The sequence below is a fragment of the Oryx dammah genome, unplaced genomic scaffold (genome assembly GCF_014754425.2).
Source record: "Oryx dammah isolate SB20612 unplaced genomic scaffold, SCBI_Odam_1.1 HiC_scaffold_29, whole genome shotgun sequence".
NCBI lineage: Eukaryota > Metazoa > Chordata > Mammalia > Artiodactyla > Bovidae > Oryx > Oryx dammah.
The window spans coordinates 5,333,601-5,357,313 of record NW_024070213.1 but is presented as its reverse complement, the minus strand read 5'-3'; the positions used below and the strand labels follow the sequence as shown (position 1 = coordinate 5,357,313).

The following is a 23,713-nucleotide window of genomic DNA, read 5'->3' as shown; positions in this document are numbered from 1 at the left end:
TGCCTACCCTCACACGGTTAAGGAAACTAAGCTAAGAAGTAAAAGATGCCTGCAAAAATCTAACTCTGCTAACGAGTGGCGAAGCCTGCATTTGGGCTCAGCCATCCCTGATGGCTCAAATGATAAAGAGTCTGTCTGCAATGCAGGACACCTGGGTTCGATCCCTGGGTCGGGAAGATCCTTTGGAGGAGGAAATGGCAACCCACTTCTGTATTCTTGCCTGGAGAGTTCCACGGACAGAGGAGCCTGGCGGGCTACAGTTCATGAGGCCGCAAAGAGTTGGACATGGCTGAAGTGAGTAACACAACACTGATCCCATATTAAAGCTCACAGCCTGCCCTGCAGGAGCACTGGACAAGGGGCTGAGAAAGCCGGGACCGGGGACCCCTGCGCAGACCTTTCTTCTCTTTGGGCACAAGGGTGTCCACTTGCTATTCATGTAACGCAGAGTCACTCTCAGCCCTGCTCCTTTCCCACCTTTATCCGGTTCACATCAGGGAGCACAGATGTTCCTGGCAGCTGCCATGAATGTATATCCGTGGATTGGAAGAGAATGCAAAGGCCAGTGGCTGTTGGCAGGACGACTCATCTGGAACCTGCATTCATAGCCTCTAATTTTAGTCCTAAGAGCAGCTACACAACACAGGAGGGCTGGCAGGGGCAGAAGTCCCCGGTAAGGGGCAGGAGTCGTCGAGAGATTGTGGACCCAGAGGACCCTGCCAACAGCCTCCATTTTCCCACCCAGAAATTTCATTTCTGTCCCAGCCCTGAGTGTAGGGTGGGTGTGGAGAGCAGTTAGTTGGGGCAGGCCTGTGAGTTTTGCCCCACCCTCACCCTAGCCAAGCCAACATGGTCCAGGACAAACAGAGGGACCAGTCCTTTCCTTGCGTTGGACTTCCATCAGTGAAGCGTCTGTGTGAGGTTGCTGTTGGTCCAGGTGGTCACTCCAGTCTGCTCCCACATCCCGGGGTCTGGTCCATAGAGACGAGACAGAATGGCTCACCCTGGGGGTCTGCAGTCCCTGAAGCACCCCAGCCTCAGCCTTTGCTCAGATCCTGGCATGCCTCTCCCCCATACCTACAGGCACAGGCTCAGCTGGAGCAGGGGATGACTCAGACTTGGGAAACTCTGTGGGTGGGGGGTTCATGCATAACCGGTGTGGCCAGGCCTTAGGTGACATTTGGAATCCTGGCAGCATCTCCACCAGTGGTTTTACAGATGAGGATTACACAGAGGGGGAGGTCTGATCCCAAGGCCCACACTCTACACCCAACATGGGCTTGGTGGAGCGGGGAGGGGGTGCCCCTGTCCACAAAACAGTGGGTGGGATGGCCCAGTAACCTGGTTGCTAGCTCTGCAACTCTGGGCAAAAGCCTAACCTCCCTTTGTGGGCTGCTGTGGAGATTCTCCATGCAGGGCAGTCACAGAGACCAAGGGGATCCCGGGCACTTCCTAAAGGGTACAAGGAATAACCCAGGCCTGAGCCTCCAGAACCCGCGATCCTGCACGGCCCACCCCACCCCCCCAAGCACCTGTTATGTACAATTTTGACTTAGAAGTGAATTTTTGAAAGGGACCTTCGTGTCATTATCATTCAATGAAAAATCTCCACCATTTGCCGTGAACCGAAGACATCATGCAAAAACTTGAAGGAAGTCAAAATCATGAAATTCCATTTAGATCCTGGTGCTTACTGCAAGCTTGTTTCCTCCTGTAAAAATACTGCAAGCTTGCTTCCTCCTGTAAAAAGGTAAATGAATACACTGTCAGAAGGATATTAAGACCCTAAGTGGGGGACTCCCACGGTGGCTCAGTGGATAAGAATCTGCTCACTAACACAGGCCACAGGAGTTACATCCCTGGTCCTGGAAGATTCCACCTGCTGCGGAGCAACTTAGCCCCTGGATCCCAATTACTGAAGCCCAGGCGTCCTAAAAACCCACGCGCTGCAACTCCTGAGTCTGGATGTTGAAACTGCTGAAGCCGGTATGCCTAGGGCCTGCGCTCGCAGAAACCCATGCACTGCAGTGAAGAGGAGGTCCCCTGGGGCAGCAAAAAAGACACAGGGCTAGCGAAATTGAAAAAAAAAATTTTTTTTTTTCTAAATTTAAACAAAGAACGTTAAGTAGGCAGCTGTAACGTTCTAACTGGTTTAAGGGGTGAAAAGGAACCGGCAAGGAAGCTCTCGATCTCCACTGTCAAAGGAGCTGCGGGAACTTCCTCCCCCACCCTCACCTGGCGCAGGTCTTCCGCTCTCCTCTCCGCTGGGTCCACACCCGTCCCAGCCCCCCGCCTCCAGGGAGGGCGGGGTGGCCGCGCTACCCGCATTGGGCCGCCGGGAGGCTCGCTCGCGTGGTCCGAGCGGGGCGGGGCCGGGGTCGGTGACGTCGCGGCGGGAATATCCCGGGCTGCGGCGCCCAGGCCGGACGGAGAGCCAGGGTGGCCGCCGGGCGAAGCCGGGACGCGCTCGGACCCCAATCCCACCGCCCCAACCTGCCGCCGCTATGTACGACCCCGAGAGCGGCTGGAGCCTGTCCTTCGCCGGCTGCGGCTTCCTGGGCTTCTACTACATCGGGGTGACCCGCTGCCTGAGCGAGCGCGCCCCGCACCTCCTCCGCCACGCGCGCAAGTTCTTCGGCGCCTCGGCGGGCGCGCTGCACTGCGCCTGCTTTCTCTCCGGGATCCCGCTGGGTAGGTCCCGGGCTCCGCGCCGGGATGGGGCGCGCGCTGGGAGCCGGGGCTGGAAGCGGGCCCTGCGGGGGTAAACCCGGGGTCTCCCCCCAAACAGTTGCTTCCTCCAGTGCATCTTTTTTTGCCCGGTTTCGGGGAGCCCTGAAAGCGGGGCGTAGAAACCCGGAGCGCATCCTCTTCTCAATTCCCCTTTGGCGCCCGGGCTTGTCTCGGAGCGACGGGGAAGAGGGAGCATGACGGGGTCGGGTGGGCGGAGTTCCCATTTGCCCTGTGTGCGGCCAGGAGGGAGGTCTGGGGCTGTGTCCCAGGCAGGGGTGGGTACCTTCTTCCCTCTGGGGACTCGAGGGGCTGAGACACCCCCCTCTCCACCGCCCCCGAGGGCCTTTGAGCTCCGCCCAACCCTGGGGACTGGGGGGCGCCTGGGTGCCTCTCAGGTAGAAGGCAGCTTGCTGGTTTGGGGTGAAAGGGGGTTGAGGAGGGATGTTTTGGGGAGAGGAGAGGAATTAGCAAAGTTGTCTCCTCTCCTCCTTTCCTGGTGTTTGAGACCCTGTTGGGGACTGGACAGTCCCATCCCATCCTCCCTACCACGTCCCTGCACAGTGCCCTGGAAACAGGTCCTGGGTGTTTGAATCTTGTCCTAGTGAAGGTCTCCATCCACGCGGAGACTGGAGGGAGGGGAGGACCGAGGCTGGTGGCCAGCGGGCCTGAATTACTAGGCCCTGGCATCCTTGGCCTGTGGTTCTGGCCAGGGAGCAGAGCCTGGAGCGAGTGAGGCTGTTGGCGCCCACACTGGGTGATAGAGCTTTTCACCGGCCCCTGTTTTGCTGGGCTTCCTCAACAGTTTACTTTTTGCTCTACCCGGGGACAGCTGTGTTGGGCACTGCCAGCAGGAAGTGACTGTTTCTGGAGGCCAGGAATCCCTTGCCAATACTCACAGCCCTGCCATTGGATAGGATCAGTGAGCAGACCCTGGGCTGATTGCGAGGTGGGGATTGGGAGAGGCCACGCTGGCCACCCTCTCCATCGAGAGGGAGAGGGGCAAAGAGCAGGAAATGTGACCTCAGGGGTGACTAGACTGGACACACAGACAGCCTGCACAGCTTGGACTTGAGCTGTGATAAAAGCCAACCCTTGTGTTTCCGGCTTGTGACCTGGAGACATCCACACAGTCAAATGTTTCATTGATTCAGATGCACAGACCCCAGCACCAGAAGTCGGCCGACTCCAGCCTGGAGGAGGTTCACAGGTAGAGGACAGGTGTAGTGGGGGGGCTGGGCTTGCAGGGGGAGGCTCGGGACCACCAAGGCCTCCGAAAGGGTCTGGAGGTTTTGGCAAGAACTGCTCCACAGGGTCCGTGACCCCTGGTTTTCTGCTTTAACGGCCTGTCTGACTTTGGGGAGCTCCAGGGAGCATTCCCAGGGCCTGTGGCTTGGGCAGGGTTCCTGAGCACACCTCTCAACCAGGGCTGACTTGGAAGGAGAGCCTGGCAGAACCAAGCAGCTCTGTGCAATCGTGCACCTTCTGTCTGGCCTCAAAAGGGCCACATGTGCAGGGAGAGCCCAGTGGAGTCGGAAGTGGGTCAGGGCCTGCTGGTGTGTCCGGGCCCTCTGCGTCCCCACATCTATGGATGACCAGGGCTTGGGCTGGCACTGCCTGCCAGGGCAGTGCAGGCCAGCAGAGGGGACCAGGGCAGTGAGTGAGGTCAGATGGAGCATGAATGGGCCCTGTGTCCACTAGACGGTCTGGCAATTGTAGCATTAGAGGTTAAAAGTGTCTTTGGTGGCTCAGACGGTAAAGAATCTGCCTGCACTGCAGGAGACCCAGGTTCGATCTCTGGGTGGGGAAGATACCCTGGAGGAGGGCATGGCAGCCCACTCTAGTATTCTTGCCTGGAGAATCCCCATGGACAGAGGAGCCACGAAGCTGAGTGACTCTTTCCCTTTCCAGAGGTTAAAAGTTAAGTCTGGGGACTTCCTTCATGGTCCAGTAGCTAAGACTCCATGCTCCCAATGCGGGGGACCCGGGTTTCTTCCCTGGTTGGGGAACTAGATCCCACATGTCACAACTAAGCGTTCTCATGATGCAGCTGGGAGTTTGCATGCTGCATCAACCCCTGGGTCGGGAAGATCCCCTGGAGAAGGAAATGGTAACCCACTCCAGTATTCTTGCCTGGAAAATCCCATGGACGGAGAAGCCTGGTAGGCCACAGTCCATGGGGTCACAAAGAGTCAGACACGACTGAGCGACTTCACAGTGGAAGAACTAGCATGCCACAGCGACGATCAAAGACCTTCACACCGTTCGGTGTGCCACAGCTAAGACCTGGTGCAGACAGATAAATAAGAAAATATGTTTTTGAAAGTTAAGCCTAGTTATTTATGAGGTGCTTCCTCTGGGTTGACTGTGTACAGGTTTTAGTGTACCTAACCTTCTCTGTCTCCAAAATGTAGGTGAGTGTTGTTCCACATTAAAAACATACTGTCTGAGGCTCAGAAGCAGTGATGTAACGTGTTTAAGTTGCTCAGCTAGTAAGCGGTAGAGATGGGATTCAAACTCAGGTCCCACTCTGCGCTTGCTCTCTGCTCCCTGCAGGGTTAGGCCCATCCATGCTCAAGCTCTGATGCTGTGGGTTCCTGGCATCTGGCCTTGATGGAGGGATGAAGACGAAGAGAGGGCTCCCTGGGCCTCTGGAGGCTCATTCCTCTGGCCCGGGGGCGCGGGTTCAAGAATGGCTCTGACCAACAGGATTATGTATATCTTTATTTCCTAGCTGTTGTGGTTCAGTCACTAAGTCGTGTCTGATTCTTTGCCACCCCATGGACTGCAGCACACCAGGCTTCCCTGTCCTTCAGTATTTCCTGGAATTTGCTCAAATTCATGTCCATTGAATCACATGGAAGAAATAAAAGACATCAGTGAAATTTGTTTTATTTATCCCAGTATAGCCAAAATATTACCATTTTCACATCTAATCAATACAAAACATTACCCATGAGATAGTCAACATTTTTGTTGTTGTTACTGTCGTTCTAAGCCCTTGCGATCCCGTGTGTCTTTTACCCATCAGTGTGGACTAACCACATCTCAGGCTCAGGAACCACCGGCCAGATCAGGCAGCCCAGGCCTAGACAAAGCAGAGGGTTGGCAGCTTCCTTGCCATCAGGTTTCTGGTCCCACCGCAAAGCAATTGCCACCTCCAGGGTGGTACCTTCCTTTGCATATTTCTCTCTCCACCCCTCCCTTCTTCCCCACCCTGCCCATCCCCCACTTCACCCCCAACCCAGATGAGACAGTGGAGATGCTCATGGACCTCGTCCGGAGTGCCAGGAGCCGGAGCATGGGGATCCTTCACCCGGGCTTCAGTTTGAGCAAGCACATCCGAGACGGTCTCCAGAGACACCTCCCTGACAACGTCCACCAGCTCATCTCGGGCAAGATGGTCATCTCGCTTACCAGAGTGTCCGACGGAGAAAACGTGCTGGTGTCGGATTTTCATTCCAAAGATGAAGTCGTGGACGTAAGCGGCTTATTGAGTCGGAAGGGCCATTTTGTTTTGGAAGCAACACAGGGAGGGGCTGTTGTAAGCCAATCTGCCCCATTTTTTACTTAAGATGCAGGAGAACCTAGCGGGCCATGATGCTGGTTGGCTTCCTATACCAGAGTGATGTAAACTGTGTGCCTCCAGCGGGCTGGTCCAGAGCATGTGCAAACCTGGGGTGTCCCAGACAGTCTCAGGTTTGAACAGTGTCTCCCCCTCCTTCATGACTTGGTTCCTAACTTCCTGCTTCAGGGACCTTTTGTGTGTGGCCCTCCTCCCAACGATGCCTGTTGCTTAGTGAGGACCCGCCCAGTGAAGCCCCACAAGAGTGGGAGCGTGTCTTGGTTACCTCTGTCCCCTGGCTCTAGCACAGAGAAGATTATCGGCGACATCAACATACCATTTGGTTTGGCTGGTATCTTTTGTGAGAATGCCTTGGGTGTCATTTCACTTAACACGGGTCCATAGGAGCAAGCTGCCTGGCGTGTATAACCAGCCAGTGTCGTCTTCCGCGTAACCTTGTTTCCGGGAGCATTTTCTAGATATCCAGCACCCGTGCATTCCCACAGGCGCCCTTTTCTCTCACTGCACCCGTGTTACATCATGCTTCATGCTCACTAGCATGGTGAGACGCAGAGCGTGGTCCCCTGGGGACCCGCAGCAGCAGTATCTCCCGGGGGTGTTTTAGAACCGCAGGCTCTCAGGTCCCGCCTCCAACCTGCCGATCAGAATCTTAGGGGTGGGGCCCCGAGTCTGTGATTGGCCAAGCTTTGCAGGTGATTCTGATGCGTGCCAGTAATTGCAAAGCCCTGATCTAATCGCCCCGAGAAGGCAATGGCGTCCCACTGCAGTACTCTTGCTTGGAAGATCCCATGGACGGAGGAGCCTGGAAGGCAACAGTCCATGGGGTCGCTGAGGGTCGGACATGGCTTCACTTTCATGCATTGGAGAAGGAAATGGCAGCCCACTCCAGTGTTCTTGCCTGGAGAATCCCAGGGACGGGGGAGCCTGGTGGGCTTCCGTCTATGGGGGTCACAAAGAGTCGGATGTGATCTAGCGTGCAAGCACGCTGAAATAATAAGTGTGTGGGCAGGCTCATCTTCATCCATTTAGTAAAGCACTTGCTCTGCCAGCAGCGCTTTCAGGCTTATTGCTGTCCTTGCTTGTAGAAGGCTTGTAAAGGCCCAGGGTGTAAAAGGCCGCCTGCTCTGGGCTGTGCTGTGGTTTCACTCTCTTTTGTCTTTGCAGGCCCTGTATTGTTCCTCTTACATCCCCCTCCTCTTTGGCTTGATCCCCCCGTCCTTCAGAGGTGTGGTAAGTCCACTTTTAAACTGAGTTTCTGGGAATTCCCTGGTGGTCCAGTGGTTAAGACTCTACACTTTCATTGCCAAGGGCCTGGGTCCATCCCTGGTCCAGGAACTAAGATCTCGTAAGCATCTTAAAAAAAAAAAAAAAAAGGAAGACAAGGCACTGGGCTCAGGCACCCTGGAGCCCTGAGACCTGTCCCTAAATGAAGAAAGCCTTTTGCCTCTCAGCCTTCAGACAGAGATTCCATAGCTGAACCCCTTCCAAGCTCTCTTGAAGCAAAACCGACTTCATGTGGGATAATTAACTGCTTACCTGTAACATAAGCTGTTCACATAATCTCCACTTGAGCACCGAAATAGGTGCCCGATGGCCTATTTAGAGTATAAGATGCTCAAGAGTCAATTTAATCACTTAAGGTTTTACTCTGAGGAGCTGAGAGTGTCAATCCTCTCTGCCTCTGACTCTGTCCATGGCTTTGGGCAGAGGCTGCCGACAGGGCTGCAGTTCAACACCTGTGTAGACACATGTGGCTATTCCTGAGCACTGACTCAGGAGGAAGAGCAGAAGTTGAGGTGTTGGTCCTGCAGACCCTGGGCTGGATGCTGGACCACCTGGCAGCCTCCTTCTAGGGCAGTGGTTGTCAGCTAATTCTGTCTCCCTGTCCCAGGACATCTGGCGATGTCTGGAGACCAGTTAGGTTGTCACAGCTGTGGAAGAGAAGACGAGACATCCCCATGTCTCAGCAGGAAGGCACTTCAGAAGCCCTTTCGGTTCACGCTTTAACAGCAGTATGGGCCTCACATTGCAAAGCAACTTGCAAAGGCAGGTTGTGAACAGCCTCACTTATGCCCTGGAGCTTCCGCCGGACAGACACACAGCTGGCCCTATTTACAGATGAGAAAACAGGCCTGGAGCCATGAAGTGGTCACCTGCGGTTCTCACAGCCCCTGCCTGGCAGACAAATCTAGAATCGAGTGTCTGCATTAGCCCATGTTAGCTGGGCCACGTTGATACGTTCCTTTCTTTCTTTCTAACATTTATTTGCTGATTTGGCTGTACCAGGTCTTAGTTGCGGTACTCTGGCTCTTCGGTTGGAGCATGCAAACTCTTAGCTGTGGTGTCCCCGGTCTAGGTCCCTGACCAGCTATTGAACCCGGGCCCCCTGTATTGGGAGTGTAGGATCTTAGCCACCGAGCCTCCAGGGAAGTCTTTGGACACATTTCTTAACTCTTAGATTGAATTGCAAACTGGAAGTCAATAATAGTGTGCGGTTGCAGCACGGCCGTGGAAATTACCTGCAATAATGCAGCGAAGCGCCCAGCACAGAGCCTGGCACCCTTAAGTATTAGGTAAATATGGGTTGTTTTGTTGTTGTTGTTATTGTCATCTTTGCACTTCCCCTTGACTGCCCCCGCTGTGGTGCACACACAGTCACACCCTCAGCGTCCTCAGACAAAACCTGCTGGAAATCAGAGCACAGTGTTCTTGAGCTTCCACTGAGCAAACTCAGAACATTCCTCCAGGACAGTTCAGGCTGGAGGAAAAACCCCACACGGCAGAGGAGTCACTGGACTTTACAATAGACCTTGGGGGGCAAAGGAGGGGATGTGTGTGTGTATAACAGATGGACTTTGTTGTACAGCAGAGACTAAGACAGCATTGTGAGGCACCTAGACTCCAGTAAACATGAATTTAAAAAAATAAAAAATAGTTGAAAAAACAGTCGCTTGCTTCCCCCCATCTCAACCTTAACTCAGCTTTCCTGACGTTGGGTTCCGAGTGAGGGTTTTGATGCTGACAAACAGCAACAATATAGAAGCTAGTCCTGTGTGTGCACACCAATCGCTTCTGTCCTCAAGGGAGGACGCTCCTGATACCTAAGGCATGCCTGAACATGCCCGATGCTCTCCGGGACTCATTTTAGGCCAAAGTGTGCCCTGGCATTTCTCCCTTCTGAAGGACTGGCTGGGGAAAGCCTCCCAGTTGTAATATTTGAAGGCCCCCCCCCACCCCCACCATGGGCACCGACAGCTGGGCTATGATGGTTTGAGCTTCGGGAATCATTCAAGATGTTGGTTTCATAGGTCCAGACTCGATCCAAACTGTAGCAAAACGTGCCTGCCCCAGCCTGGCTTTGGGCACTAGGGTTGTTCAAGGCTATGAATACATTAATAGGAGGACTTCCCAGGTGGCTCGGTGATAAAGAACCTGCCTGCCAACGCAGGAGATGCAAGAGTTTGGGCTTGACTCCTGGGTTGGGAAGATCCCCTGAAGTAGGAAATGGCACCCCCATTCCAGATATTCTTGCCTGGAGAATCCCATGGGCAGAGAGGAGCCTGGCGGGCCACAGTCCATGGGGTCGTAAAGAGTTGGACACAACAGAGTGCCTGAGTGCTTACCATGGAATATGGGAAAATGGATTTTCACAGCACTTACTCAAATGCACCTTTCCTGTGGGATAAGATGCCATTTTTTAAGAGCGCAGGTCCCAGGTTCGCCATGTCATTTAAGTCTCCAGTGCTGGTTCTCATTGCCCAGGTGTGGACAGAGAGTCAGGACCACAGGTTAAGTGTCTCGTCCAAGATTGCTCAAGCAGCAGCGGGCCTCTGGAATCGAACCCATGACCATCTGTCTCCTTTCCGCCCGATCTACATCACACCCTGCCCTGAGTGCACACAGCGCCCCTAGTGGATGCGAGTTACACGGACTCGCCTGGGGGCGCTCCTGACGGGGCCCAGCCACGCGGCCAGGCGCCCGCCTCCGTGTGCCTCTTGACCCGGCACTGTTCTGGTGCCGCGCGCACACTATGCGACAGCATGTGGCAGTCCTGAGTGCCAGCCTGCAGCCTGGCCTGGCACAGACGTGCTCCCTGGGGATTTGCTGCAAGAGTCGTTCCGAACGCCCTCTTCTCTCACTAGATCTGCCTGGGGCTCTGAGAAGTCTCTATCCCTAACCCGAAACACGCAGAAAACCCCAGCCCAGAGCTTCTGACAGCGTGTCCTTTTTTTTTTCCTTCTCCCTTAAAAGCGATATGTGGATGGAGGAATAAGTGATAACATACCCTTCATTGATACCAAAACGACCATCACTGTGTCCCCCTTCTATGGGGAGAGCGACATCTGCCCCAGAGTCAAGCCCACGTTCTTTCTTCATGAAGGCTTCACCAAGCTCAACTTGTACTTCTGCACAGAGAACCTCTACCTGGTGTTCCGGTCGCTGTTCCCGCCAGATGGCAAGGTGAGGGGGGGCTCTGAGTTCTGGGGGTGCTGTTCTCCCCTTTGCGTCCCTCTTTGCCAGGGGACCCAGCAGCTGTTCAGGCTTCCCTGATGGCTCACTGGGTAAAGAATCTGCCTGCAATGCAGGAGACGCGGGAGATGTGGGTTCAGTCCCTGAGTTGGGAAGATCCCCTAAGTCGGGGGAAGGAAATGGCAAGCCACTCCAGTATTCTTGCCTGAAAAATCCCATGGACAGAGGAGCCTGGCAGGCTACAGTCTAAAGGGTCACAAAGAATCGGACATGAATGAGTGAACAGAGCAGCAGCTGTTCTCCACGCTGACGGACCGACAGCAACAAACCCCATCCTTGGAAAGGAACTCGGCTCAAGGCTGCCTCCTGCTGGCCACCGGAATCCCCTGGGGCCATTGAACTGGAGGGGTGGGGTGTTCGCCACTGAGATCCCACTTCCAGCGGCTATGGCTTAAGTATCCACAGCCTGAATCCATCTGCCAGTGCAAGAAATGCAAGAGACTCGGGTTTGGTCCCTGGGTTGGGAAGATCCCCTGGAGAAGGAAATGGCCACCCACTCCAGTATTCTTGCCTAGGAAATCCCAAGGCAAATGAGCAAATGAGTTGGACATGACTGATCATAGCACACCACAGCCTGGGCAGTAGGGTGTTTCTGTGTTTTGTTTTTTTAATTATCCCAGTGATTCTCTTTTTAAATTAATTACTTTGGCTCCACTGGGTCTTAGTTGTGGCACACAAGATCTAGCTCCCTGACCAGAGGTTGAAACTCCTTGCCTTGGGCGTGCAGAGCCTGAGCCACCTGACCACCAGGTAAGTCCCCCAATGATTATTGGCAGCCATGGTCAAGAATTACACTGCATTTGATGGTCTAATCTTTTTTTTTTTTTCCCCAGCTGTGCCTTGAGACTTGTAGGATCTTGAGGGATTGAACTTGAGTCCTTGGCAGCGAAAGTGTGGAGTCTTAACTGCTGGACCACCGGGAAATTCCCCGTTTAATCTGTTTATTTTTGATTGTCGCTATAGTGTGGTGGACCTTACCACCCTAATATAGTAAGAAAGTTGGTAGAATCTGCACAGTGACAGCTCTCTGGGGAGAAAGAAGGCCATGCCATATAGCCTATGTGACGGCGTGTGCTCACGGGTAGAGATAAGGCTGGACCTCAGCATCGGGTGCCCATGTGGTTTGGGTGCAGAGAAGGCAGCCCAATGTCCCACGACAAGCAGATCAGGCCCCAGTATTTGTGAGGATGGAGGCTCATCCAGGGACCAGAGGAACCAGCTCCCGTCGTGCTGGGGTGCCAGCCCAGGCTGCGCGTGGAGCAGGTGTCGTTTGAGCGGAGTCCTACCGGGAAGCAGGGCTGCCTTCTCCCGGGAGCCCAGAGCCCTGTCCGCACGCGGCATCAACTCGGAGCTCGGAGGGTTCCTGGCTCTGCACCTGCTGTCTTTGGGTGCTGCTGAATGGAATGGTGCTTAGTGACTCCGCCTGTGGTTCACGTCATGTGGTTTGTCCACAGGTGCTTGGAGAGCTGTGCCTTCAAGGATATGTAGACGCGCTCAGGTTCTTGGAGAAGAACGGTGCGTATGGTGAGGGCGGCAGCCGCGCCCTTTGAGCAAGTTTTCTGTTCAGTCTTGGTCACCAGGGGAGCTGTGCTGGCGCCACGGCTGTGCTCAGCACAGTCACCGGCCATCTGGCTCGGCCCTGAGAAATAGGAAATCATTGCCCCCATTTTACAGATGGAGACATGGAGGCAGCCACGGCCTGCACTCTGGGGAGCAGAGCTGACCCTGCAGAGGTCACAGCCCCGGGGCTCCTTTCCCTCTTCAGTGTCCCTGTCTGCTAGCTGAAGGCAGCTCCTTTGTTTTGCATTTTGCTTGAACAATTGTGAACTTCAGTTTGATGAGGAAGGAAGAGAAACGGTTTCTGGGTCTCCGGTGAAGCCATCAGGAGAGCTGCCTCCAGCCAGGCGTGGGCCATGCCCACCAGCCCAGCTGTGTTCTGGGGAAAGGTCCTGGGTGTTCTGGGGAAAGGTCCTGGCTGGTCTGGGCTGGGGAACTTGGGTTCTTCAAATGTTAGTGTGGAACCAAGCCTTAGTTATGTTTCGAGCTATTTTTCCCTAACGAGTGCTACAGTCACTGATCTTCTGAATTAGTCTTTGTCCTAGACCTAGGAGCTGGTGTGGTTCATGGGGCACACATGTATTTATCTGCTCAGAAAGCGCTTACTGCATACCTTCTGGGCGCTAAGCAGTTGGCTGTGTGCTTGGGACTCCACAGTGGATAGACAGATGTAGCCTCTGCCTTCCTGGAGCTTAGTCTTGAGATTGGGGAGGGGGCCAGGTACATAAATAGGAGGCTGACAGAGGGCTCAGTGCCCAGCAGGGACGTACAAGACGCTGTAGATTCAGCTGGGGTTCAGTTAGGGGAAGGTGGGTGGGGTTCTGCAAGGCAGGGGAAAGCAGGGCTCCTGGGAGGATGCAAATCCGCAGTGATGCTTTGAGGGTGCACAGGCATGTTCTAGGCTTGGGGGGGTGTGAGCATGAGTGCTGCAGACAGGTAGTCTGTTCGAGGTGGAAAGAGGCATGTGTCACTGGAGTGGTGGGGGTGGGGGACAGAGGAACAGATAAGAGGGGGGCAGGAATGGGGGTGAATGGAAAGAGGGGCAAGGCTGGGCCTCATGGAGGTGGAGCGGGGCTTGCATCTCACAGCCATAGGGAGCCAGGGAGGGCTGCTGACCCAGGAGTGAGGGCAGGCAGAGGGAGCTTTGCCAGGGCCCCTGGCTGCAGTACAGAGAGGGTGAGGCCAACATCCTTGGTCAAGGTGGCCACCATGGGCTTGGCTGGGGTCACGGCAGCAAGGGTGGTGGACAGGGCCCACGGGGACAGGACTTGGAGACGACCAACCAGAGATTCCCGAGGAGGAGGACTCGGGGATGAAGTCCTGCCCCTGGCTTCTGTGGCTGGGACTAGAGCAGAGGGCGGTGCTCATGGTTTGGGCCCTTGGGAGGGCGTGGGTACTGCAGGAAAGCTCGAGAGCCCCTTGTGTGGTGCCCTGGGACAGATTTGGGTGGTTGGGCAGGAGGCACTGGGCCTTCCCAGGTCGCACTCATGGTATAGAGCCCCCTGACCAATGCGAGAGTTGCAGGACACAGGATTGTTCCCTGGGTCAGAAAGACCCCCTGGAGGAGGGCCTGGCAACCCACTCCAGTATTCTTGCCTGGAGAATCTCCACGGACAGAGGAGCCTGGTGGGCTACAGTCCACAGGGTCTCAGAGTTGGGCACGAATGAAGTGACTTAGCATGCGTGTACTCAGGAGGCATAGTGATGTCAGCATTCGAGGTTCTAGAAAGCAGGTCTGGACTGGGATTGAAATTTGGGAGCCACCTGGGAATAAAAGACAACGAGGGACCCTATAGAAGTTGCTAGGTGACTTTGGGCAAGCCCCTTCTCTCTCTGGGCCTCTGTTTCCACATCTGTAGCAAGAGGAGTTTGGAGTAAATGATGCCGACTGATTCTTAGTAATTCTAAATCCTGGCGTGGGGCTGGGCGCTTGCAGCATGGGTGCTGGGTTTGGGTTTAAGGATCTAAGCCAGGTTCTGCCTTGGTCAACTTGGCTTCCTTGGGGTTCAGCAGAGGATGCATGGGGGCGGGACAGGTGTTCCCTGGAAACAGATTCTCTGACACATTCCTAAGAGAGAATAAGTCCCCAGAGGCTGAGCTGTGTGTCTGTCAGAGGCTGGATAGATGCAAGGGAGTCGAAGTGGGAGGTGTAGCTTGGGAGTGAGGCGGGGGGCATGCAGGACCAGCCCCTGGGCTTTTAACCCAAGGTTGGAAGCGAGAGGTGAGCCAGGGGAGGTGTGGGCACCCAAGTCTACCCGTCCCAGTGTCCCCACCCAGTGTGAGAGCAGGAATCACCCACTGAGATCAGCCCCTGAGCCCTGGCACCCAGGGCAGTGCCAGCACAGACTCCCCGAACTGTGGCTTCTTCTCAAGGTCGTGTGATGGAAGGGTGCCATCTTTGACGTCAGACCTGGGTTCGAATATCACTCTGCCACCTGTTGGCTGTGTGACTTTAGGCAAATCGCTTCACTTCTCTGGGCTTCTGATTCCTCAGCATTCAGTGGGGAGCAGCTGTGTGGCTGTTGCAGGGCCTGGATCACTGGGCTTCACCAGTGGTTCAGTTGTTATAAATCATCCTTTCCTCTGAACCTCATGAATCCACATGTGGGTGTAGAGCCCACGTGGCTGGTGCATGGCGGAGCCAGCTGCCCGCCTCATCCGTCCAGCTTCAAAGGCCCACACTGCGCTCTCCCTGTTAGGAGTGGTGGTCCCTGTTCGAGGTGGAGCAGGGGGAATCCCAGGCGGATTACTCCCAGGTGGATCCCCGCTGCGTACTAATAACAGGCCTGTTTGCTTCCTCTAACTGGGTGGGCAGGGTGGCTGGGCAAGTAGTGGCCCTGCTGCCTGAAATCGCCTGATGGGTTGTGTTTCTGTGCCCTTCGCAGGCATCTGTGACGGGCCCCATCCATGCCTGAGCACGTCCCGCACAGAGTCGGAGCCCGGGAGCCAGGAGCCTTTTCCAGGTGTGGCCACCTGGGAGGCGGGGCCTGAGCCAGTTGAGCTGCTGGACCACGTGCGCCTCAGCGTGCTGTCCTGGGACGAGAGCGTCCTGGAGACCCTGTCGCCCAAGCTCATCATGGGTACTGGCTCTGGGGGTGGGGAGGGGGAGCACAGAGGCGGTGGTGGTCGGTGACCCTTTCAGAGAAGGAAGGGCGGCTTCTCCGTGAACTGTGACGGTCGAGCCGCGCTGCTCGGGAAGACACAGGACAGAGTGACCAGCGCAGGTCGGTCGGGACCCCCACCTCCACGCATGGACCTCCCATCCCCCTGGGTCCTTGCTCTGTCTCCCTTCCCATGCGGCCATGGCCAGAGGGAAACAAACTCCAGCTGAGTTTTTATTTTATTTATTTATTTATTTTTAATACCAGAAACATTTTATATTGGGGTGGAGCTGATTAACAGTGTCGGGGTAGTTTCAGGTGAACAGGGAAGGAACTCAGCCATACAGGCATCCGTTCTCTCTCAAACCCTCCTGCCATCCAGGCTGGCACATAACATTGCAGCTGGGTTTTTTTTTTTTTTTTTTTAATTTAATTCATTTTTGGTTGCACTGGCTCTTCGTTCCATCTAGTCAAAGCTATGGTTTTTCCAGGAGTCATGTATGGATGTGAGAGTTGGGACTATTAAGAAAGCTGAGTGCAGAAGAATTGATGCTTTTGAACTGTGGTGTTGGAGAAGACTCTTGAGAGTCTCCTTGGACAGCAAGGAAATCCAACCAGTCTATCCCAAAGGAGATCAGTCCTGAATACTCATCAGAAGGACTGATGCTGCAGCTGAAACTCCAATACTTTGGCCACCTGATGTGAAGAGCTGACTCACTGGAAAAGACCCTGATGCTGGGAAAGACTGAAGGCAGGAGGAGAAGGGGATGACAGAGGATGAGATGATTGGATGGCATCACTGACTCAATGGACACGAGTCTGAGCAAGCTCCGGGAGTTGGCAATGGACAGGGAGGCCTGGCCTCCTGCAGTCCATGGGGTCACAGAGTCAGACACGACTGAGCGACTGGACTGAACTGGGCCTTCGTTGCTGTCCCTGAGTGAGCAGGGGCTGCTCTTGGTTGTGGTGCCCAGGTTCCTCGTTTCGGTGGCTTCTCTTGCTGCAGAGTACAGGCTCCAGGGCATGGGCTCCATCATTGCATCGCGAGGGCTCAGTAGGTGTGGCACACAGGCTTAGCTGCTCCCCAGCATATGGAATTCTCCTGGACTGGCAGGAGGCTCCTTATCTACTGGACCACCAGGGAAGTCCTCTAGCTGACTTTTGAGTTAACCTGCTGTGCTCTCTGCTCAAAAGTCCAAACACATTGGGTTTCGAGGGGGACTCCTAGGGGTGGCCTGTTCTTTGACGATGCTGTTTGCTGTCTGTCCTCCCATCTCAAAGCCTTCTCTCTCTTGAGGAGCCCCTCCTAACTTCTTCCTCCTCCCCAAACCACAGTTTTGAACCTTCACTGAAGGTGATGTATTTTATCGTGTCATCACAAACTATCTGATGGACAGATGAGTGCGCCGTCCAGTTTCCAGTCAGGCTTTTGGGGAAAGCTCAAAGCTGGCTCACTGGAAAAGCCCCTGATGCTGGGAAAGATTGAGGGCAGGAGGAGAAGGGGGCAACAGAGGATGAGACGGTTGCATGGCATCACTGACTCAATGCAAATGAGTTTGAGCAAACTCCGGGAGATGGTGAAGGACAGGGAAGCCTGGCGTGCTGCAGTCCACGGGGTCACAAAGAGTCGGACACGAAAAAAAAAAAAAAAGAGTCGGACACGACTGAGCAGCTGAATAAAACAAAGATGAAAGGGATGCTGTTTTTTGCCTCAGGTACTAATGTCCTAGGAATCACACTAACCAGCAGCTGCTCAGGTTATTGGGATCTGAGGCATCGTCAGGTCATCACAAAGGGAAAAATAGAAGGCTAGGGGTTCCAGGTGGAAGAGTGGACTCCAATTGCAGATGTAAAGAAAAGCTCATGAAGCCTGGGCTGGGGAGATTTGAGACATTTGTGTCTGCCTCCAAAAGTAATTCAAAGTAGTAGTGAAATGGGATTTCCATTCTGGAAGACTAAGTGCAGTGGCTAACACTCAATGCAGCTCTCAAAGCAGGGGGCCCAGGTTCAACCCCTGGTCCAGGAACTGGATACCACATGCCACAGCTAAGATTCAGCACAGCCAAATAAATTTAATAAATAAAAAAATAAAGTAGTAATGTAGTAGTGAAAGCTGCTCAGTTGTGTCCAACTCTTTGCGACCCCATGGATTGTAGCCCAGCAGACGCCTCTGTCCATGAAATTCTCCAGGTGAGAATACTGGAGTGTGTTGCCATTCCCTTCTCCAGGGAGTCAGTTTAAAGGAGACTCTTTAAAAGGGCTTCCCTGGTGGCTCAGAGGGTAAAGCGTCTGCCTGCAATGCAAGAGACCTGGGTTCGATTCCTGGGTCAGGAAGATCCCCTGGAGAAGGAAATGGCAACCCACTCCAGCATTCTTGCCTGGAAAATCCCATGGTCAGAGTAGCCTGATAGGTTACAGTCCATGGGGTCGCAAAGAGTCAGACATGACTAAGAGACTTCACTTCACTTCACTTTAAAAGGAAGCCTGTGTCCTGTTGGTGATCCAAGGGCTGTGTAGGCACATCCCACATCTGACCTCATTTGTGATAGCTTCTGATTCCTTCCCTGGTGACTCAGATGGTAAAGGACCCACCTGCAATGTGGGAGACCTGGGTTCGATCCCTGGATGGGGAAGATTCCCCTGGAGAAGGGAACAGCTACCCACTCCAGCATTCTGGCCTGGAGAATCCCATGAACAGAGGAGCCCGGCAGGCTACAGTCCATGGGGTCACAAAGAGTGGGACGCGACTGAGAAATTTTCACTTTCACTTTTTCACTTTCTGATTGCTTAGCTGCCAGGATTGGTAGGATTTATAGAAATTCCAGGCACCAGCTGGGGAAGGTGGCTTGGTTTTTACGCTGGTGGGAAACATATCTCCAACTTGTGTTTTTCAGCACTGAGGAAGGCACTCAGAAACCAAGATGGGTACATAAACAAGATTTGCAACTTCTTACCCGTTAAGATCATGTCCTATGTGATGCTGCCCTGTATGCTGCCCGTGCAGTCTGCCATCGCTGTGGTCCAGAGGTGAATGCTTTCCGTGGCTTTCTGGCTTCCTCTCGGGGCTGGGGGGTAGGGTGAGGATTCAGTGAGTGGAGTCATGCTGGGTGCTCAGCCCAGAGCCTGGGTCCTTACACATCTGGGTGGAGCTCACAGTCTGCGTGGAACACCCTGGAAAGGTGCCTGGTGGACAAGCCCCTGGCCACCCCAGCCCCTTTCTCATTGCTCCTGCAGGTCTGTCCCTTCTTGTAGGTCTATGTTTTTGGGAAGGAGGGGGATTTATTTCTAGTGTGTTGGAAGGATCCCGAGGCTTACCCTGTGTGGCTGCTGGATTCCTGGGCATTTGTTTTCCCTCCGTTTTCTTCAGATTTTCTTTAGTGTTTATTTTCTTTTCAGCAACTTAGTCAGCATGTCTTTCAGTCTGTCTTTTTAAAAGTCCCAAAGTGAAAGTGAAGGTCGCTCAGTCATGTCCGATTCTTTGCGACCCCATGGACTACAGTCCATGGAATTCTCCAGGCCAAGAATACTGGAGTAAGTAGCCTTTCCCTTCTCCAGGGGATCTTCCCAACCCAGGGATCAAACTGGGGTCTCCTGCATTGCAGGCAGATTCTTTACCAACTGAGCTATGAGGGAAGCCCTTAAAAGTCCCAACCATCCTTCAAAATCCAGCTCAGTTCTCGGGCTCTGCTGGACCTCCTAGATCACTCCCCAGAGCTGCCAGTCAGCCACCTGCCTTGCCCTGGGAGGAGGGCTGGCTGCTCTGACATATTTTTTCCTTCCTTTCCTTTTGTTTTAAAAAAGTAGTTTGATGACTTCTTTTATTTGTTTATTGTGGTAGTGCTTGGGTTTCAGACCAGGATGCACGTTAGCTTCTCCAGTTGTGGCGAGCGGGCTTAGTTGCCCTGTGGCATATGTGATCTTAGTTCCATCGAACCCTAGTCCCCTGCAATGGAGGGCAGATTCTTTACTACTGGACCACCAGGGAAGTCCCTTGACATTTCTTTTTTTTTTTTTTTTAACACCAAAAACATCTCTATGGGGGTATAGTCGATTAACAATGTTGTGATAGTTTTGGGTGAACAGTGAAGGAACTCAGCCATACATACACATATACAAGCAGGCGGGCGCATAACACTGAGCAGAGTTCCACGTGGTATACAGTAGGTTTTTCTTTCTTTCCTTCTGTTTTTAATGCAAGAGACCCAGATTTGATTCCTGGGTTGGGAAGATCCCCTGGAGGAGGGAATGGAAACTCACTCCAGCATTCTTGCTTGGAGAATCCCAGGGACAGAGGCTCCAGTCCCTGGGGTTGCAAAGAGTCGGACACGGCTGGGCAACTAACAGTTTCACTTTTAAAAACATTTCTTTATTTCTGGTTGTGCTGGGTCTTCACTACCGCATGGGCTTTTCTCTAGTTGTGGAGAGGGAGGGCTGCTCTCTGGTTGCAGTGCGTGGCTTCGCATTGCAGTGACTCCTCTTGTTGCTGAGCACAGGCTCTCGGGCACACAGGCTCAGCAGTTGCAGCTCCCAGGCTCTAGAGCGCAGGCTCAGCAGTTGTGGTGCACGGGCTTAGTTGCCCCTAGGTGTATGGGATCTTCCTGGAGCAGAGCTCGAACTCATGCTTCCTGCATTGGCAGGCGGGCTCTGCCACTGAGCCACCAGGGAAGTCGTCCGCTGACATTTCTTGAAGCCCGAGACGTGGGGTCCTTTTTGTGTCGGGGTCTTGGAAGCCTGGAGAGCAGAGGTCAGGCCTCCTTGGCAGCTTCCTCTGCGGGCCTGCATGTGGCCGAGCCCCTTCGATGTGGGTGCAGGGGTGGTGTTTCAATCAGAAGACGCTGTGTCAGGGTCCATGTTGCCCTGGAGGAGCGGGGTCTTGGAAGACCCAGGCCTTTTATCTCCATGCAAGTCCCTTGAGCTTTCCTGAATCCAAAGTGGCCTCATTTTGCTCTAGGGCTTTTAGGTGGGCTTGCCTTGCGGAATTTATCAGCTTGGGGTTAGAAGTGGCCCTGGCAGTACCTGCACGATGGCACTGTCGTCAGATGTCTGCCTTCGGGTGGGGTTTCCTCTGGTCGTTTTTGCTGTGGCTTGTCTTCACCCACGTACGAGGTGTGCGTCTCTGAGTTTCCGCGTTTCCTTCCTGCAGACTGGTGACGTGGCTTCCAGACATGCCCAGCGACATCCAGTGGCTGTGGTGGGCCACCTCCCACGTGTGTTCTCAAGCCATGGTGCGTCTGCTCCCCGCTTCCAGGTAAGTGATTTACTTGTGGGTTTGGGGGTCCACCAGGCACCCTCTCATCTGCTCAGGCTTCACGCGCCATCCTAGGAATGTCATCAGGCCCCGGAGAGGAGGCAGGGACTGTGTCCCCTGGTGCCAGAGGCCCTGCCTTACAGGAGGCAGCTGAGCCCATCAGAGGTCCCATTGTGCCTGCTGGAAGCTAGTGACCAAGACTCATCTGCAGAGGGTGTGCTGAAGCCCGGGGAGGTATGTCCATGGAGCGTAATTTTTTAAAAAGTTATTTATTTAGCTGGGCCAGGTCCTAGTTTCAGTACGTGGGATCTTGAGTTGTGGCATGTGGGGTCTAGTTCCCTGACCAGGGATTGAACTCTGGCCCCCTGCACTGGGATCACGGAGTCTTAGCCACTGCACAGCCAGATAAGTCCCTCACTGAGCCCATTTTGATGGTGAAGGAGGGAGGAGCTGGCTGATGAGCAGGGGCAGGGCCAATGGACAGGTAGCATTGGTATGCCTAAAGAGAGTGGCTCTGAGTACCGGTAGCACGGGGAGGGGATGAGGCAGGGAGAGAGGGTCAGGGCCTCTGTGTGTGTGTGTCTGTGTGTGAATGTGTGCACATCTGTTAATGCAAATTCCCGTCTGACCGTAGACTCCCTGAATCCCGGTCTCTTGGGCTGGAACCCGGCCATCTGCATTGTTAACATGGTCCGGGTACTGCTGCTACCACTTCCTGAATTCTGAAAACTAATGAAGAGCAAGAAGGGTCTGGTTCCAGTCATGATTCTGGGATTTTTGTCCTGAAAGTCGTGGACCTTGGCTTCCTCCCCTGTCCACTGGGGGTGATCCTCCTCGCCTCATTTGGTGTCTGCGAGGCTTTGGGGAGCCCCCAGCTCAGTCCTGCCTGACACATGGCAGGTGCTTGGGAGACAAGCCCTCCAGTTTTTCTATTAACAGACCTGGAAGGTTTAAAGTAGGGATGGAGGGGTCTGGCTTGTGCTGGGAAAATGACGGTAGAGGCCTTGCGGAGGCCGGATCCCCAGAGAGGGCAGAACTGGCCCAGCGAGGGGAAGGGCTTGCTCTCCAGAGAAACTGGAGGACTGAGTGCTGTCTGCAGGCTCCAGGTCCGAAGGAAGATAGCAGCTGCGAGGCGCTGCTGAGCTCCAGGCTGGTCGGCAGGCAGGAGCAGGGGGCGGGGGGGATGGCGGTGTGGCTGCAGAAGGCCACCCAGGCGGGTGAGCTGGTGTGCGTGGGGGTGACCGATGGGCTCCTCTGGGCCTGTGCACGTCCACTGGGAGGTGTCCAGGTGGCTGGGAGGGCCACAGGTTTGGAGGCCTGGGATGGTGATGTCAGCCCAGTTCGGGGATGGGGGACCCGAGGAGGCGGTGGACTTGGGCTGGGCCACCCTGCAGACCCCAGACCGTCATCCCCACTGACACTGCAGACCAGAGTGGCAGGTCGGCGGCTGAGTCAGAATTCTTCGTTTGTTTCAGATCCCAAATCCCAGCAAGCGGTCAACGGCCTTCCGCCACAAACCAGAACACTGTGGATGTCCCGCAGAGGCCAGAGCTGACACCTGTGATGTATGCAGAATGACCTCCGTGCTGAGTTTGTAGTGTCCTGAAACCAAAGGCAATCTTTCTGTCTTACAAAAAGCTTGGAAGCTACTTTTGGTGTGCGCGGTGGGTGCCGAGCTCAGGGATACCCAGGATATGCATCTCTGAGTATCGTTGGCTCGGCTGAGAAACTGCACGAGGGCGACTGGCGTTGGGGAGTCCGTGACTGACTTGTCGCCCACTCAGCTGTCCCGAGGCAGGCTCCTAGGGTGACTGGTGTTTGGATTGGGGACCTTGTGGCGGGGAGCTGGGCTGCCCTTTGTGCAGTCTTGGGGGTTGTGGGGAAGGATTGTGGTCCCACCTCTCTGTACAGAAAGCAGTCAGTGTTGGGTGAGGTGGGGTGCCATCCTCCCAAGGACATCCCTGGTTTTGGGGGGCATTACAAGGTAGTAACTTACTTGCGCTCTGGTACCTCTTGCTGCTGCTGCTGCTAAGTCACTTCAGTCGTGTCCGACTCTGTGTGACCCCATAGACGGCAGCCCACTAGGCTCCTCTGTCCCTGGGATTTTCCAGGCAAGAATACTGGAGTGGGTTGCCATTTCCTTCTCCAATGCATGGAAGTGAAAAGTGAAAGTGAAGTTGCTCAGTCGTGCCCGACTCTTAGCGACCCCATGGACTGCAGCCTACCAGGCTCCTCCATCCATGGGATTTTCCAGGCAAGAGTACTTATCTATCCTAAATATTTGATGGAGTTATAACTCTTGGCAGGCACTGAGAGAGGGCCTCAGAGGGCAGACAGATGGAAACCACAATCACAGACAATAGGCCTATCTGATCACATGGACCACAGCCTTGTCTAACTCAGTGAAACTAAGCCATGCCATGTGGGGCTACCCAAGATGGGCGGGTCATGGTGGAGAGGTCTGATGGAATGTGGTCCACTGGAGAAAGGAATGGCAAACCACTTCACTGTTCTTGACTTGAGAGCCCCATGAACAGCGTGGAAAGGCAAAAAGATAGGACACTGAAAGATGAACCCCCCAGGTCGGTAGGTGCCCAATATGCTACTGGAGATCAGTGGAGAAATAACTCCAGAAAGAATGAAGGGAGGAGCCAAAGCAAAAACAATACCCAGTTGTGGATGTGACTGGTGACCAAAGCAAGGTCCGATGCTGTAAGGAGCAATATTGCATAGGAACCTGGAATGTTAGGTCCATGAATCAAGGCAAATTGGAAGTGGTCAAACAAGAGATGGCAAGAGTGAACATCAACATTCTAGGAATCGGTGAACTAAGATGGACTGGAATGGGTGAATTTAACTCAGAAGACCATTATATCTACTACTGTGGGCAGGAATCCTTAGAAGAAATGGAGTAGCCATCATAGTCAACAAAAGAGTCCAAAATGCAGTACTTGGATGCAATCT

At 54.2% G+C, this 23,713-nt stretch overlaps 1 protein-coding gene across 1 annotated transcript; it reads left to right on the top strand.

The window, feature by feature from the left end:
- Nucleotides 1-2,421: 2,421 nt before the first annotated feature.
- On the top strand, nucleotides 2,422-22,384 carry PNPLA3 (patatin like phospholipase domain containing 3). Its single transcript, XM_040233987.1, has 9 exons — nucleotides 2,422-2,691; nucleotides 5,976-6,208; nucleotides 7,478-7,543; nucleotides 10,565-10,774; nucleotides 12,298-12,358; nucleotides 15,286-15,480; nucleotides 18,396-18,528; nucleotides 20,645-20,749; nucleotides 22,225-22,384. Exons 1-9 carry the CDS (start codon nucleotides 2,505-2,507, stop codon nucleotides 22,325-22,327), a joined length of 1,293 nt encoding a protein of 430 aa, XP_040089921.1. The 5' UTR covers nucleotides 2,422-2,504; the 3' UTR covers nucleotides 22,328-22,384.
- The last annotated feature ends 1,329 nt before the right edge of the window (nucleotides 22,385-23,713 follow it).